Source organism: Nicotiana tomentosiformis, chromosome 2 (genome assembly GCF_000390325.3).
Source record: "Nicotiana tomentosiformis chromosome 2, ASM39032v3, whole genome shotgun sequence".
NCBI lineage: Eukaryota > Viridiplantae > Streptophyta > Magnoliopsida > Solanales > Solanaceae > Nicotiana > Nicotiana tomentosiformis.
In genome coordinates this window covers 184,520,709-184,535,135 of record NC_090813.1, presented here as the reverse complement: position 1 = coordinate 184,535,135, position 14,427 = coordinate 184,520,709, and the positions used below count along the sequence as shown (strand labels likewise).

Below are 14,427 nucleotides of genomic sequence, written 5' to 3'. Positions count from 1 at the left end.
CATTTTACTTTAATAACCCATTTTAATCAATGTTTACGTATTTTTTTTTACCGGTTTTAGCGAATTAAGTAGTTCTGCGAAATTGAAGGAATTTTGATTCTGAATAAAACATATTTTTATACATAACTAATAGTATATATTTGGCTAGCATGTATAATTTAGTTTTGGTTGACCGTACAAATGTGTAACTTGGTGCAGATGGCCCATTTTTTGTTGACTGACAAATATAGGGCCCATTATTCTAAGCCCAGAAGCCCAACTATTTGTTCACCAAGCACTCACTCATACCAGAAATGAACCCCCATTTCTTCTCAATCACAAATCGCAAACCCTAGAATCCTTTCAACGAACAAAGAACGATCGGAGCAATCACGCGATGGGGAAGCAACCGGTGAAGCTGAAGGCAGTTGTTTATGCTTTATCGCCATTTCAGCAGAAAGTAATGCCAGGTCTATGGAAGGATCTTCCTGGTAAGATCCATCACAAAGTTTCCGAAAATTGGATCAGCGCCACTCTCTTGCTCGCTCCCCTCGTCGGAACCTACTCGTAAGTCCTTATTTATTTTGTTTAGTGTGTTTTTTTTGCTCAATTTTGATTGTGTTTTTTTGCTCAATTTTTTATTGTGTTTTTTTGCTCAATTTATTAAATTCACTTGCTTCCATTTTGGGCTCAGACCTGAATAGAGCGTAATGGATATAGAGAATTTCTATTTAACCGATTTGGACTAATTTATTATCGAGTCACATTTGATTGATTGTTTTCATAAAGCTAATTTAGTATTAAGGAACTTTCTCATAAGTACTTTTGTTTTTTGCCTTAATTTGTATATAATTCACTTGTTATTGTTTTGGGCTCGGAGCTGAACAGAGCAAAATGAATATAGAGGAGTTGTATAACTAATTCGATCTAATTTAATATTGAGGTGTACTCATAAATACTTATTGATTGCGTTTTGTTTGCTTAATATTTTAGAAGTTACTTGTTTTTGTTTTGGGCTTGAACTTCAATAGAGCTAAATGGATATAGAGGATTATATAACTGATTTGAACTAAGTTAGCATTGGGGCGTATTCGTAAGTACTTATTGATTGTGCTTTTTTTAAGATAATTTTATTCATGATTCACTTGTTTTTTATTTGGGCTCGGACTTGAATAAAGCGAAATGGATATAGAGAATTTATTTAGCCGATTTGGACTAATTTAGTATAGAGGTGCAGGTGATTGATTTGTTCTCGAGTTATGAATTGAATAGAGCAAAATAAAGGGTTTTGATGGCTTCAGGGCTTTGGTTCAAATTCAATTGGCATTTAATTTATGCCTCCGACTCGAATAAGGGGAAACGGATATGGAGAATTTTTATAACCGACTCAAACTAATTTCGTATTGAGGTGTGCTCGTAAGTACATGTTTGTGTTTTCTTTGGTTAATTTCTTATAATTTATTGTCTTTTTTTGGGGGGGCTCGGACCCGAATAGAGCGAAATGGATATATGGGATTTATATAGGAGATAAGTAATTTAGGATTGAGCCACATTTGATTGATTGTTTTTTCTCGAGTTTATGGTTCGAACTGAGAGAAATGATATAGGGAATTTATGGCTCCGAGGGTTTGGTTCAATTGACATTTAATTTAGGGTCGATGAATAAGCGAAATGGATATGGCGGATTTATATAACTGACCGAACTAATTTAGTATTGAGGTGTAATAAATTGATTGTATTTTTCTCGAGCTTTGGCCTGAATCCAAATGGATATATAGGGGATTTATGGCTCCAAGGGCCTATTATTCATTTGGAAGCTGAAACGGTGGGTTTCTCGGTCATAAAAAATGGATACAGGGGATTTATATAGCTGACCCTAACCAATGTAGTATTGAGACATTGTTGATTGATTGTTTTGTTTCGGGTCTATCTTGAATAGAGTGAAATGGATATAGAGGATTTATAGCTCCTCAACATTGGCGATGGTCGGGAGGCCCCTTTACCTATGCAGTTCCGGAGCTGAAACAACAGATTTGTTGGTCATAAAAAATGGATATAAGGGATTATTATAGCTGATCCTAACTAATTTAGTATTGGGGCGTGGTTAATTGAATGTTTTGTTTTGGGGATCTGTCGTAAATAGAACTTAATGGTGAATATAAGTGGTTTATGGCTCCATGGATTTGGTTCAATTGGCAAAGGTAGGGCGGGCCATTATCCATTGAGTTCAAAGCTGAAACCGCGGATTTCTCGGTCATAAAAGGAATGGATATAGGGATTTATATAGCTGATCCTAACTAATTTAGTATTGAGGCTGGGATGTATTTGTTTTGTTTTGGCACTCTGGCCTGAATAGAGTTTAATGGATATAGGAGATTTATATAACCAATCCCAACTAATTTACGATTCAGGTCTAGTTGATTGATTGACTTCTCCTTGGGCTCTGATTTTGACAGTCTGTACCAACTGACTGCGTAGATTGATGTTGTTATTGATGGTTTGATTGATTGTGTATGATATGGAGAGGATGTACATGTTGCTTCACCTCTGATTACGACACCTCACTGATCAGATTCTTGACCACATGAATTATTTATGAAGTGTGGAAAAAGACTTCAAGATATGTATTTTTTTTACATGTAAAATCAAAACTTAAAGTTTCTTATTGATTTGGTGTCTTCCTAGATGTTGCTTTCTAGACTAGCTAATGGAGTGGTTAATTCCAATCAAACTAGTCTCGAGGCTGCTCATAGGTGGGTCCAGGATTCTAGATCGATATATTGTGGAGTATGACTGCATTCACTATATCTTTGTGACAACAAGCGTGGAGTTAGTATAGATATATAATTTGAAGAAAAAAATTAACTCTTTATGCAACCGCAACCAACATGACAGGAAAAACTTCTTTCTGTATATTATTTTATTATTTAGAATAATGGAATAACTCGAACCGCAACCTCTGTATGTGCCTACAATATGTTTGAGATGTGCTAAAAAACAATGAGAATAACAAAATGTAACTCCGACTGAGGAGTGTAGATTAGAGCAGAAACATACTCTTACTTGGGCTTTAGTTGGGTTGCAATACCCGATATGCCGCTTGTAGAGAGAATATGCATAAGACGATGGTCGCTAAACTCCTCCTTACAGCAAAACCAAACCGTGGTTAAACTGGTAGATTTTTTTTTTCACCTATTAAAATGTTGTACCCTTCACATATTACGAATTGCAGAACGCAGTTCCAAACTGGCTCATCTCTGATTCTACTACAAGGATTTAATTTGCTGAAGTTGAGATCCATGTTTCTTTCAAATATACGTATGGGCTAGAAAAGGCATTGAAATGGACATATACCTTGATTGGTGGAGATAGTTTTTTTTTTTATATTCTGATGTAGTGAAGATAACTGGATATAAATTTTTGTTTGGAGTTTTCTGTTGTTTGATATCATTCTGCCTGCGAGAATCTTTTATTCGTACTGAGGGAAATCAGTATTGTGTTGCCTGTTCTTAGAGCATAATATGATGACACAGAGGAATACATATCTAGAGGTTTAATGTAGAGGGTCCAAGCCTTAAATTTAATGAGTTTCAAAGCGAGATTACGCCCAGCTTAACTCAGTAAAGTAGATGAGCAGTTTTATTAGAACATTTATAAAATTTTACAAGGGGATGAACATTTTCACACTAATAGATAAATTTACTTTGATCACCAATGACATAATGTTTCAGAGAAAGTCCAAGACAATATATGTATTAGATATTTTCCTGTTTTTTGTAAAAACACAATTCTGTGCAAACATAAATGAGCCAAGTTTACAACTCTCGTCATACCATGCTTTATAAAGTGAAACTCAAAGTTCCCTGTTTTTCACATTCATTATTCGATCAAACAGAATGTCATCGAATGTTTATCTTCTACTTTTTCCTTTCGAGTGTGATAAATAAATTTCCGTAAATGAGGATGTTACTCTCGAGTTAAATTCTCAATTTTTATTTTGTCATCGCTTTCTACATCAGGCAGCTCGCCTACCCTTCTCTAGTTCCTTTGGCTAATAATGAAGTAAACTTGTTCTCTCCGACTTGCTACATAAATTTGTTTCAACCTCATCGGTTACAAAGTTGCGATGAGTTCTTTTGACAAGTTGAGGTGCTAGAGATGCATATATGTTGGTTGGTATTCTAACAAATATATCTGTACAAAGAAAAAAGGTATCAAACTAAATATATATCTGGCTCTTCCTTCTCAAAAAAAAAAATCCTTCTCAAAAAATTATGTCGGGTTCTTGAGTTTGACTTGGTTGATATTCTTGAGTGTCTGATCCTTTCCTCCATTCTTTATGCATGCAGATATGTGCAGTACTACCAGGAAAAGGAGAAGTTAGAACACAGATACTAAAGCTATTTTCTTCATATGTCTGGAAAAAACCTCTAGCTCCTTTTGCCATTTTCAACAGGAAATAAGTTACTATTGTTTGTCATTTTTTGGAACTTCTCATTCTGGAGATACTCACTTTTTATGGCCTATAAAATGCAGTCAACCTCTGTATGGTCTTTTGAACTTTTTGTGCATTCCAATCTACTCCAGGAATGGAGTCTGAAAAAATAATTTGTAATACCTTTCATTGACATGCTATTAGATCCCATGGACAAGGTACTGTGTTCATATTCAGTTGTGCTGTTTAGGCTTGATTAAGAGTATGTAAGGGAATGGTCATAACCTCTGTTTTAAAACTTATAAGTTGTTTTGCCATGTGGGATGACATGAAAAGGGTGCTGCATTTTCTTCTATTTATTTTTTTTCGATGGATGTTGGAAAATGAGACTTGTGCTAGTGGGAGTTAGTAGGTATCCTAAAAAAATAGTCGGACGCGCACAAACTGGATGATTTTGTGGAATCTGCTAAATATTGTATGTGTGAGGACTTTGACTTGGACTGTCTTGACATTGTACTCCGTAGTAAGCAATTCTTCACTGTAAAATAAAATAGAAAGAGGTGAGAAATGGGTATGTCTCGCAAATCTAGCTTCGTGTACCCCGCTAATTTGATGCAAAATGTATTCTTAGAAATAAGAAAGCTCTGGGGATTGGAGCAAATGGAATAAATCTTTAGTGGAATGTTTTTTTCTCCTTTTATGGAAAACAAATTCAAATTTGTCCTTGTACTTTGCTAAAAGGTCTACAATTATACTATGTTAGAAGTTGTGTTTATTTGGGTCTTGACCTTAAACTTTTGATCTAAAAACGTCCTTATTTTATTGCATCCGTTCAATTTGAGATATAAAAGTAAATGCACAACAGAGATCATACATTAATATGACAATAGCAGTAGCGGCGGTAAAGCTAATTTTATAAAGATATCATGACATTGTAAAGGTTATTCCAATAAGCTACTACTTATTAAGAAATGTAAAATCTAAATCTATCTATATATTATTAAAAGGAGAGGAAAAAATATCCACATTAAGCCAAGTGACAACCTAACAATAGGCCACTTGACAATTTAGGACAAAGTTAGTTAGGTTAGGTAATGATTATTTTTTAAAAATTATGCATTATGTGTTGTTAATAATTAGATACACTTTTTGAGTTAACAAATTTAGAGTTTTAAAATTACTCTAAAATAAAAAAAGAATAAGAAGAAAAAAACTGCTAATATGGTAGTCTATATCTATAAAATACTACAAATTGTTATAAATATATATTATATTATGGATGGTCATTTAATACTCCGTTGTAAATAAGCTTCCTGAAGAATCTTATCTATATGAGACTCCGCCGTAAATATGTTTATCTATTTAGTATTCTATTGGAAATAAGCCTCATGAAGAAACTTATTCTTTCGGTATTCCGTTATGGATAAACATCACCTCCGGTAGAAGATTATCTATAACTGTTACAATGAGCTTATCCTTTCGGTACTCCGTTATGGATAAACATCACCCCCGATAGAAAATTATCTATATTTGATACAATGGGCTTATCATGGTACTTTGTTATGGATAAACATCACCCCGACAGAAGATTATCTATATCTCGTACAATGAGCTTATCATTTCGGTACTCCTTTATGGATAAACATCACCCTCGGTAGAAGATTATCTATATCTGGTATAGTAACAGCTTACACAACAGCTTCCTTTATTGTATAAATAGAGGATATTTTAGTTCATTATGTACATAAGTTTGAAGTTTGAATAATATATTAATTTCTCTCTATACTTGTCTTTACTTTACAATCTTTATTTTATAACACAAATATATTTTTTGATAAAGAAAATAATTTGATTTCGAATTTAAAGATAAAAATATCTATATATTATTAAAAGGAGAGGAAAAAACATCCACATTAAGCCAAGTGGCAATTTAGGACAATGTTAGTTAGGTTAGGTAATAATTATTTTTAAAAAATTATGCATTATGTGTTGTTAATAATTAGATAATCTTTTTGAGTTAACAAAATTGAAGTTTTAAAATTACTCTAAAATAAAAAAGAATAAGAAGAAAAAAACTGCTAATATGGTAGTCTATATCTATAAAATACTACAAATATATTTTTTGATAAAGAAAATAATGATTTCGAATTTAAAGATAAAAATATTATTTTAAATTTATAGATAGAAATATTTGAGTTGAGATAAAATAAAAGCTCATTTGCTTATGACAAATAATGCAAAAATAAAAATTATTAAAAATATTAGTAAATGTATGACAAAATAGTAAAATTACTTATCTATTTATATTTTTAAAAAATTAAAAATTATAATTTAAATATGATAGTATTTTGATTGTATGTAAAATTCAAAATGAAAAAACTAATTATAATATTACAGTAGAAAAAATTTACAAAGATGAAAATAGAGATAATGTTAGGATATTTTAACTTTGAATTAATTTATAAAAATAAAATAAATTAAATAACTAATATACAAAGTATTATTGATAAATTTAGAATATTGAAGTATTGTGAACAATATAAAAATAAAAATAAAAAACTAAAAAAATGTCAATTCTAATTGAGGAGTGGTTTCTTTCCAATAAAAAAATAATATTGGATATTTAAAGTTTCTTACTTAATAAAATCTTACTACAGCTTTAAATTAGAAACAATTACAATTTTTATTATTTTTGAAGGAAAGGTAAAAAATTTAAATATATGTGTTAAGATTAGAGTAGCTTTCAACTCTATTCAAATTAAAATTTGGATGTTTATCACATTTTTTATTTTCGTTTATTTTTCTCTAATCATTATTAATTGATAATAACAATAATAATAATACTAAAACTTTTGAGTTTGATCTAAAATTTATCCCACTGCGTATCGTGAAAATAATAAAATTTATTTAATTTTAAATATACTTAACTATGTTTTTATGTAAATAATAATTTATATATTTTTAAAATTATTTATTTTGAAACCTTTTTAATTTTAAATTTGAAGGTTACCCACACATAATTTAACTTCATATATTATATTAAAAAAGTGATAGTGAAGCATGAGGTCAAGTCAAGTATCATATAGAGAAAAAAATGCTACTTCGCACTTTAAACTTTAAATGCAAAATTTAACTATTTATGACAAAATTTAATCTATATCTATATTATAGATTTGTATAGATAATTTGGAATGCTAACAAAATTAAAATCTAAAACACAAAATTTTTAATATTCTTATTAGATTATATCTTCGAGATTTTGTATATATATTTAAATTGATATAAAAAAATATTAGTATCGCATGTCATTATCGATTTAAAAGGTATATAATAATGAAATAATTACAAATAGCATACATACATACATACATACATATATATATATATATATATATATATATATATATATATATATATATATATATATATGAGAAGTAAATAATTATATGATTTCAAGTGGCATAACCATAAGACGATATGTGTATTTCTTTTTTTTTAAATAATTTAAAAACAAAATTTTAAAAAATAAAAAGTTTCCAATTCAAATTGGGGAGTACTTTCAAGTTGGAATTTTAAATTATTTTAAAATGAAAAAAATGCAAATAATGAAATAAATTGTGGGAAAATATAAAAATAATAAAACTTATAATTAAAATTATTATGAGAAAATTTGTACATATACACGTAACTAAAATCATAATAAACAAATAGTCATAAAGGAAGAATACTAAAAAAGAATCAAGTGATAAAGTTAAAATATATATACTAATTTAATTTCTGATGTAGGAAATTTTAGTTAATAGAAAGAACTCATAATTTTATAATGATAATACAAAAATATAAAGAAAATATTAGGATACTATACATAAGACAATATATTATATATAAAACGTAAATTATTAATTATTAAAAATATTAGCACATTTTTTTATAAAAATAATAAAATGCTTATCTCTTGATAATCAAAATTATAATTTAGTATAAAAATAAATTATTTAAATTCTCAGTAAAATACAAAATAAGAAAACTAATCATATATTATTGTAGAAAAGAATGTACGAAAAGAGTGGGATAAATATAATTTTATAGTATTTATATTTTGAATTAATTAATAATAAAAGATACTTAATAAATAACACTCAATAAAATTATTGATAAACTTATACAATTGAAGAATTTTTAACAGTATAACATAAGTATAAAAAAAATAAAAGTATTTCTAGAATAAGAAAACATTTACTTATATTATATTAAAAGAGATGCAGTATCAAAATATTAAGCTAATAAAAAAATCTATATATTATTAAAAACCAAGAAAAAAGGCACCACATTAAGCGAAGTGTTAGATATAATTTAACTATTATGTCTTAATTTTAATAAATAGTTAAACTTTTATATTAAATATAAACAGGAAGATTATTTAATTTCTTATCTATCTATATATAATAGGAGAGACAAAACAACGATAGGATGACAAGTGTCATCATTAGAAAAATCTCACTTTTAAAAAAGAAAAATAAATAAATAAAACGCTTAGCAAAATTCAAGGATAGGATGACAAGTGTCACTACCAGGAAAAACCTATTTTTTTTAAAATAAAATAAAATAAATCAAACACTTAGCAAAATTAATAAATAAAAACATGGAGGATAAAATCTATATTAATAATTAATTAATTAATTAATTTTTTAAAGAAATCTATTATAAAAAAGAAAAAATATATAAATAAATAAATTCAATGTAGATATATGTAAAATGATAAGACTAGTTTATTTTTTGGGATGAGAAATGTTTTGAATAATAATTCATATGGTCATGATATATTTATAAGATCATATAACTAAAAATATTATAATAGATAAAACTAAAGACAAAAATATAAACAATAATTTTAAGAAATAGATAAAATATATAAATATAAAATATATATGTAGTAATTTAATTAAAAAAATTAAAATTTCATGTTAAATACAAACATGAAGAAGAATTTAATTTAATTTCTTATTGAAAATAATACAAAAATAATAATTATTACAATTATTAGTAGATTTATGACATATAATAAAAGATCTTCTCTATTTAATCTTTGAACTAATTCACAACCATAAATTTAGAAAAATAATATAATAGTATTTGTATTATAGATAAACATTAAATGAAAAAAGTTATAATATTGTAGAACAAAAACTAATGTATAAAAAGAAGAATAGATATAATGTGATTCTATCCACGCCTTAAATTTATTTGATAAAATAAGGTAAATAAATAATACTCAAAAATATTACTGATAAATTTAAATATCAACATAATTTTAAAAAGTCATTCAAAATAAAATCAAGTTAAATTTCAAGAGTAATAAGAAATTATATTCATTGTATTATATTAAACTGAATATTTATTAAAAATTCATATTACTATATAATTTAGACAATTGAAGAATTTTGAACAGTATAACATAAGTTTAAAAAAATAAAAATATATATCTATATTATACTAAAAGAGAAGTAGTATCAAAATATTAAGCCAATTGACAAGTTAATAAAAAGTCATATTAGTAAATATATAATACTAAGTACTTACTAATTTAATAATAACAAAGAATAAATAAGGAACAAACAATTAGTATTTGATTACTATATAATGTATATTCTTTGATTTTGTATAGATTTTATTACATTTCTGTATACTATATTACAAAGGATAAATTAACAACTAATATCTATTAAAATAATATGATATATTAAATCATAATTTTATAAGATTAATATTCTGTCAAATTATCCGCGCGATAACACTGGCACTGTAGTTAGTGACTTGTCTCTGCTCGCCCTTGATCAAACTATCAATTGAATAAGAGAAGAAAGCTCAAGATTCACCGTTTTCGAGCTCCCCACTTTTTCCTCAATTCGTAGATAGAGAATTTGATTCTTATCCATGGCAAGTGGCATCGTATAAATGGAGATAGTGTACAATAACAATCCTATATTTGATGCCGGGGTGGGGCTCGACCTCCGAACCGTACGTGGGACGAGTTTTTGCCTCATAAAGCTCGGGCCGAAGACCGGGGGAAGTTTAGAAGAGATGGGGAAACCTAGCGACCCATAATCATTGACGAAGAGTAAGGCTTGGAAATGGATCAAACATATTGAGGAGGAGCTTTCACAAAGGCCAATAGCCGATATCTGATGTCACTAGCCTTAACTTCTTTATCTACTTGAAAGCTGTAAGCTGATGGGAGTACGACTTTCTTCAAGGATCCTTCCCAGTAAAACACGGCGTGTTCGAATTCTGATCGCTTTTACGCGACAAAGGGGGACCACCCTCTAAGCCTAAGTATTCCTCAATGACCAATAGCGTACAAGTATCGTGAGGGAAATATGAAAACAACCCTATTTTAGGGAGTGCAATAGAAAACCTGAGATCCGATGCGAACAATCAGTCGAAGGAGCAGAGCTTAAAGCCTTTACTTTATGTAAAGCGCACTTACTCTAATGAAATAGCTTTTGCATGTTGGGTCAGCGAGGAAATGGGAACAACAGCTTAATCCATTAGGTGTAGGCGCTTTCCAGAGGTGGAATATTCTAGTTCTTCCTATTTGACCTGAAACCGATCGATCTAGCCATGAGCAGGTTGAAGAGAGCTCTAACAGGCCTTGGAGGACCGAACCCACCCAATCCCTAGTTGTACAAGTACAACCCAGAAGCTTCCTCTTTCATATTGATGAAAGCACATATGCAACAAGCTCTTATTTGGATCTCCCTAATCTAGAGGGTTCTCACGCCAAGGGGTCCAAAGGACACGTAGCCGGGGACGAGTCAAAAATAGAATTATTCCATTTTCCTTCTTGTTCATCAATCGTAAATCAAGACAAAGCGGGCACTACGGTAAGACGTGAAAATATCCGATCCCATTCCGACCTCTATATGTGGAATCGTATGAGCTCTTTCTTGTTCCGGTTCAGAAGAAGTTCCGCACCTTCAATTGCTCTAGTTGATTGAATAACCTTTTTTAGTGCCAACAAAGTGCATGTGTTCTTGGTTAATAAAAACACAAGTATAGGCTGGAGGACTGATACTATAAGTAGGATGTTGTGTCTGTCGATACCCACCTACTCGGAGCAACAGTAGAAGGGACGACTTTGTCTCCCCGGAAGAAGAATAGCCCCGCTCTCTAGCCGACTGATCCCGTTGATCATATAACTGGGAGGGAATGTGTCACATTAGAGGTGAACGATCAGAGGTGTCCTCTAATCACCACGACGAGGCTGGTCCCTCTTTTAGTATACTGAGCTATGGATATTCATGAAGAAATGAATGTCAGGCTCTTTCTTTCACTGCTAACCCCAAGAAGTTTCAACATGCTGAAACTTTCCATTTCGTCGAACCCCAAGCTTGTGGTCCTCATTTGAGTGTGGGTTCAACACTAGTAGCTTAATAATGGAAAGAAATGAATGATCTTTCTAGGTTATGCACAACAAAGGTGTAACGACCCGATCGGTCATTTTGAGCTCTAACATATCGTTCGGTGGTTTGGGGCCATGAGTAATTTCACTTCAAGTATTATGACTTGTACGTGTGGCCGAAATTGAGTTTCGGGAAATTCAGAGACGATTTGGAAAGAAAATTCTAAATTACAAGCTTTAAGTTGGAGGAATTGACTAATGTTTGACTTTTGATTAAACAACCTCAGAATTAGGATTTGAAGGTTTCAACAGGTTCGTATGATGATTTTGGACTTGGGCGTATGTCCGGATCGGATTTTGGATGACTCGGGAGCGTTTCAGCGCCTATTGTGGAAAGTTGGCATTTTGGAAGGATTTCATAAATTTGGGTTGAAGTGCATTTCAATATTATCGATATCCGTTTGGGATTCCGAGCATGGGAATAGCTCTGTATGGTGATTCTGGACTTAGGGGCGCGTCCGGAAGTGGATTTGGAGGTCCGTAGGTCGTTTCGGGGTCATTTGGCGAAAAAAATAGAAATTTGAAGTTTTTGGAAAGTTTGACCAAGGGTAGACTTTTTGATATGAGATTTGGATTCTGGTTCCGGAAGTTGGAGTAGGTCCGTAATATCATTTAAGACTTTCACGCAAAATTTGGCATCATTCCGAGTTGATTTGATAGGAATCAGACGCGCAGAAGTATTTTAAGAAGTTTTTGAGCTCATGAGTTAATCCATGCATTTTGGCATCCGATTCTTTTTTTTTATATGTTATTTCAGTGTTTCGATCGCTCGAGCGAGTTTGTATGATATTGTTATACTTGTGTGGGTGTTAGGTGTGGAACCCTGAGGGCTCAGTGAGTTTCGGACGTTCGGGAGGATGAGAAAAACTTCAGTTTTTCTGGTGTTTCTTGGCAGCTATTGCAGGTCTCGCAAATGCGAGAATTTGTTCGCATTTGCGAGGAAGGCTTCGCAATTTCGAAGAAGCCTGAGTTGGGCAGTGTTCACATTTACGACACTTTGGTCGCATTTGCGACCTTGACAGTGTTCGCATTTGCGACCTTGGAAGTGGGAGCCCAGGTTCGCATTTGCGATGAGTTTGTCGCATTTGCAAACCAGGTGTCGCAAATGCGACATCTGAGACCTATGCACAACTCTATTAAATGCGGGACTTAGGCCATTTAGCTCATTTTGTTTCATCTCTTGGGCGATTTTGGATCTCTTGGAGGGGGGGGGGGGTGGGTTCAACTAGCACTTTGAGGTAAGTAATTTCTACACAACATGAGTTAAATACATAGATTATGGGTAGATTGATATATAAAAAATTTGGTAAAATCAAGGGTTTAGATGAAAACCTAGGTTTTTGGATAAAAATGGGATTTGATCACGAAATTGGTTATGGAATGTAGTAAAAATCATATATTTGAGTTCGTGAGGTTATTATCACGACCCAAATTCTGGTTTAGGCCGTGATGGCACCCAACACCGTTGCTAGGCAAGCCGACTGTGAAAAATCTAGTGATTTCCATTTTTTTTAATAAGATTTTCAAACAGCTAATTTTCCTTAAAGTTAAAGAATTTAACAAATAACGAAATTTAAAATGAGCAAGTGAAATCATAACGAAAACAGCTAAATGAAATCATAACCGTAGGAATACAATCCTAAAATCATAAGTCTACTAGTGTGTGCCAAGACCCGGTGTCACAAGTATATGGGCTACTAGTATAATATACAAAAGAACTCTAATCTACTGTCTAAAATGGGATAGACAGAACAAATAAACAAAAAAAAATCTCTGGCTGCTGCAGAACGGCTCGGAAGGGCAGCTCACTGTGTAGTCCTGTAGCAGGATCAAATATGCGCACCAGACTGATAACTAGATGTAACTGCCTCAGATCCTTCACAATCAAGTGTAGAAGTGTAGCGTGAGTATATAAACAACATGTACCGAGTAAGTATCCAGTCTAACCTCGAAGAAGTAGTGACGAGGGGTCGACTTTGACACCTACTATGGGCCAACAATGATTTATCAAATATATACTAAGCATGGATTTCATGAACAATACTGAAAGCTCAATATCAGGAAATAGTAAATTCTTCTTTCGCAAGTATTAAGTCCCAAGCTTAGTTTCATTACTTAACAGCTTATAATTCAAGGCATTTAAAGCAATGTAAATCATGAATAGTTCCAAAGATTTTCATGCCCATATTATGCCGAGGTCGTACGGCCCGATCCAATATAATATTTAAACTGTGCACTGCTGAGGGTCGAACGACACGAACCATAGATCCATCTATCTGCTACCGAGGCATACGGCCCGCTCCACAAATAGAAAACATTTCAAGTAACACATAAATTCTCATTTACAGTCAAGTGTTCTATTCGCAACTTTAAATAAGTAACTTTAACCCTTTTCAATTCTTTTATCAACTTTCAATATGCCTTAAGCAATTAAATCAACAAATGGGAATGCAAACATTTCAAGTATAGCATGGTATAGGTCCTAGACTACCCGGACAAAAGCATAATTAGTAACTACGTACGAACTCTCATCACGTCGTACGTACGTAAC

General features: G+C 31.4%; 1 protein-coding gene across 1 annotated transcript; it reads left to right on the top strand.

Moving 5' to 3' along the window:
• The first annotated feature begins 262 nt into the window (after window positions 1-262).
• LOC104088008 (cytochrome b-c1 complex subunit 8-like) lies at window positions 263-4,769 on the top strand. Its single transcript, XM_009592611.4, has 2 exons — window positions 263-546; window positions 4,329-4,769. Exons 1-2 carry the CDS (start codon window positions 377-379, stop codon window positions 4,375-4,377), a joined length of 219 nt encoding a protein of 72 aa, XP_009590906.1. The 5' UTR covers window positions 263-376; the 3' UTR covers window positions 4,378-4,769.
• The last annotated feature ends 9,658 nt before the right edge of the window (window positions 4,770-14,427 follow it).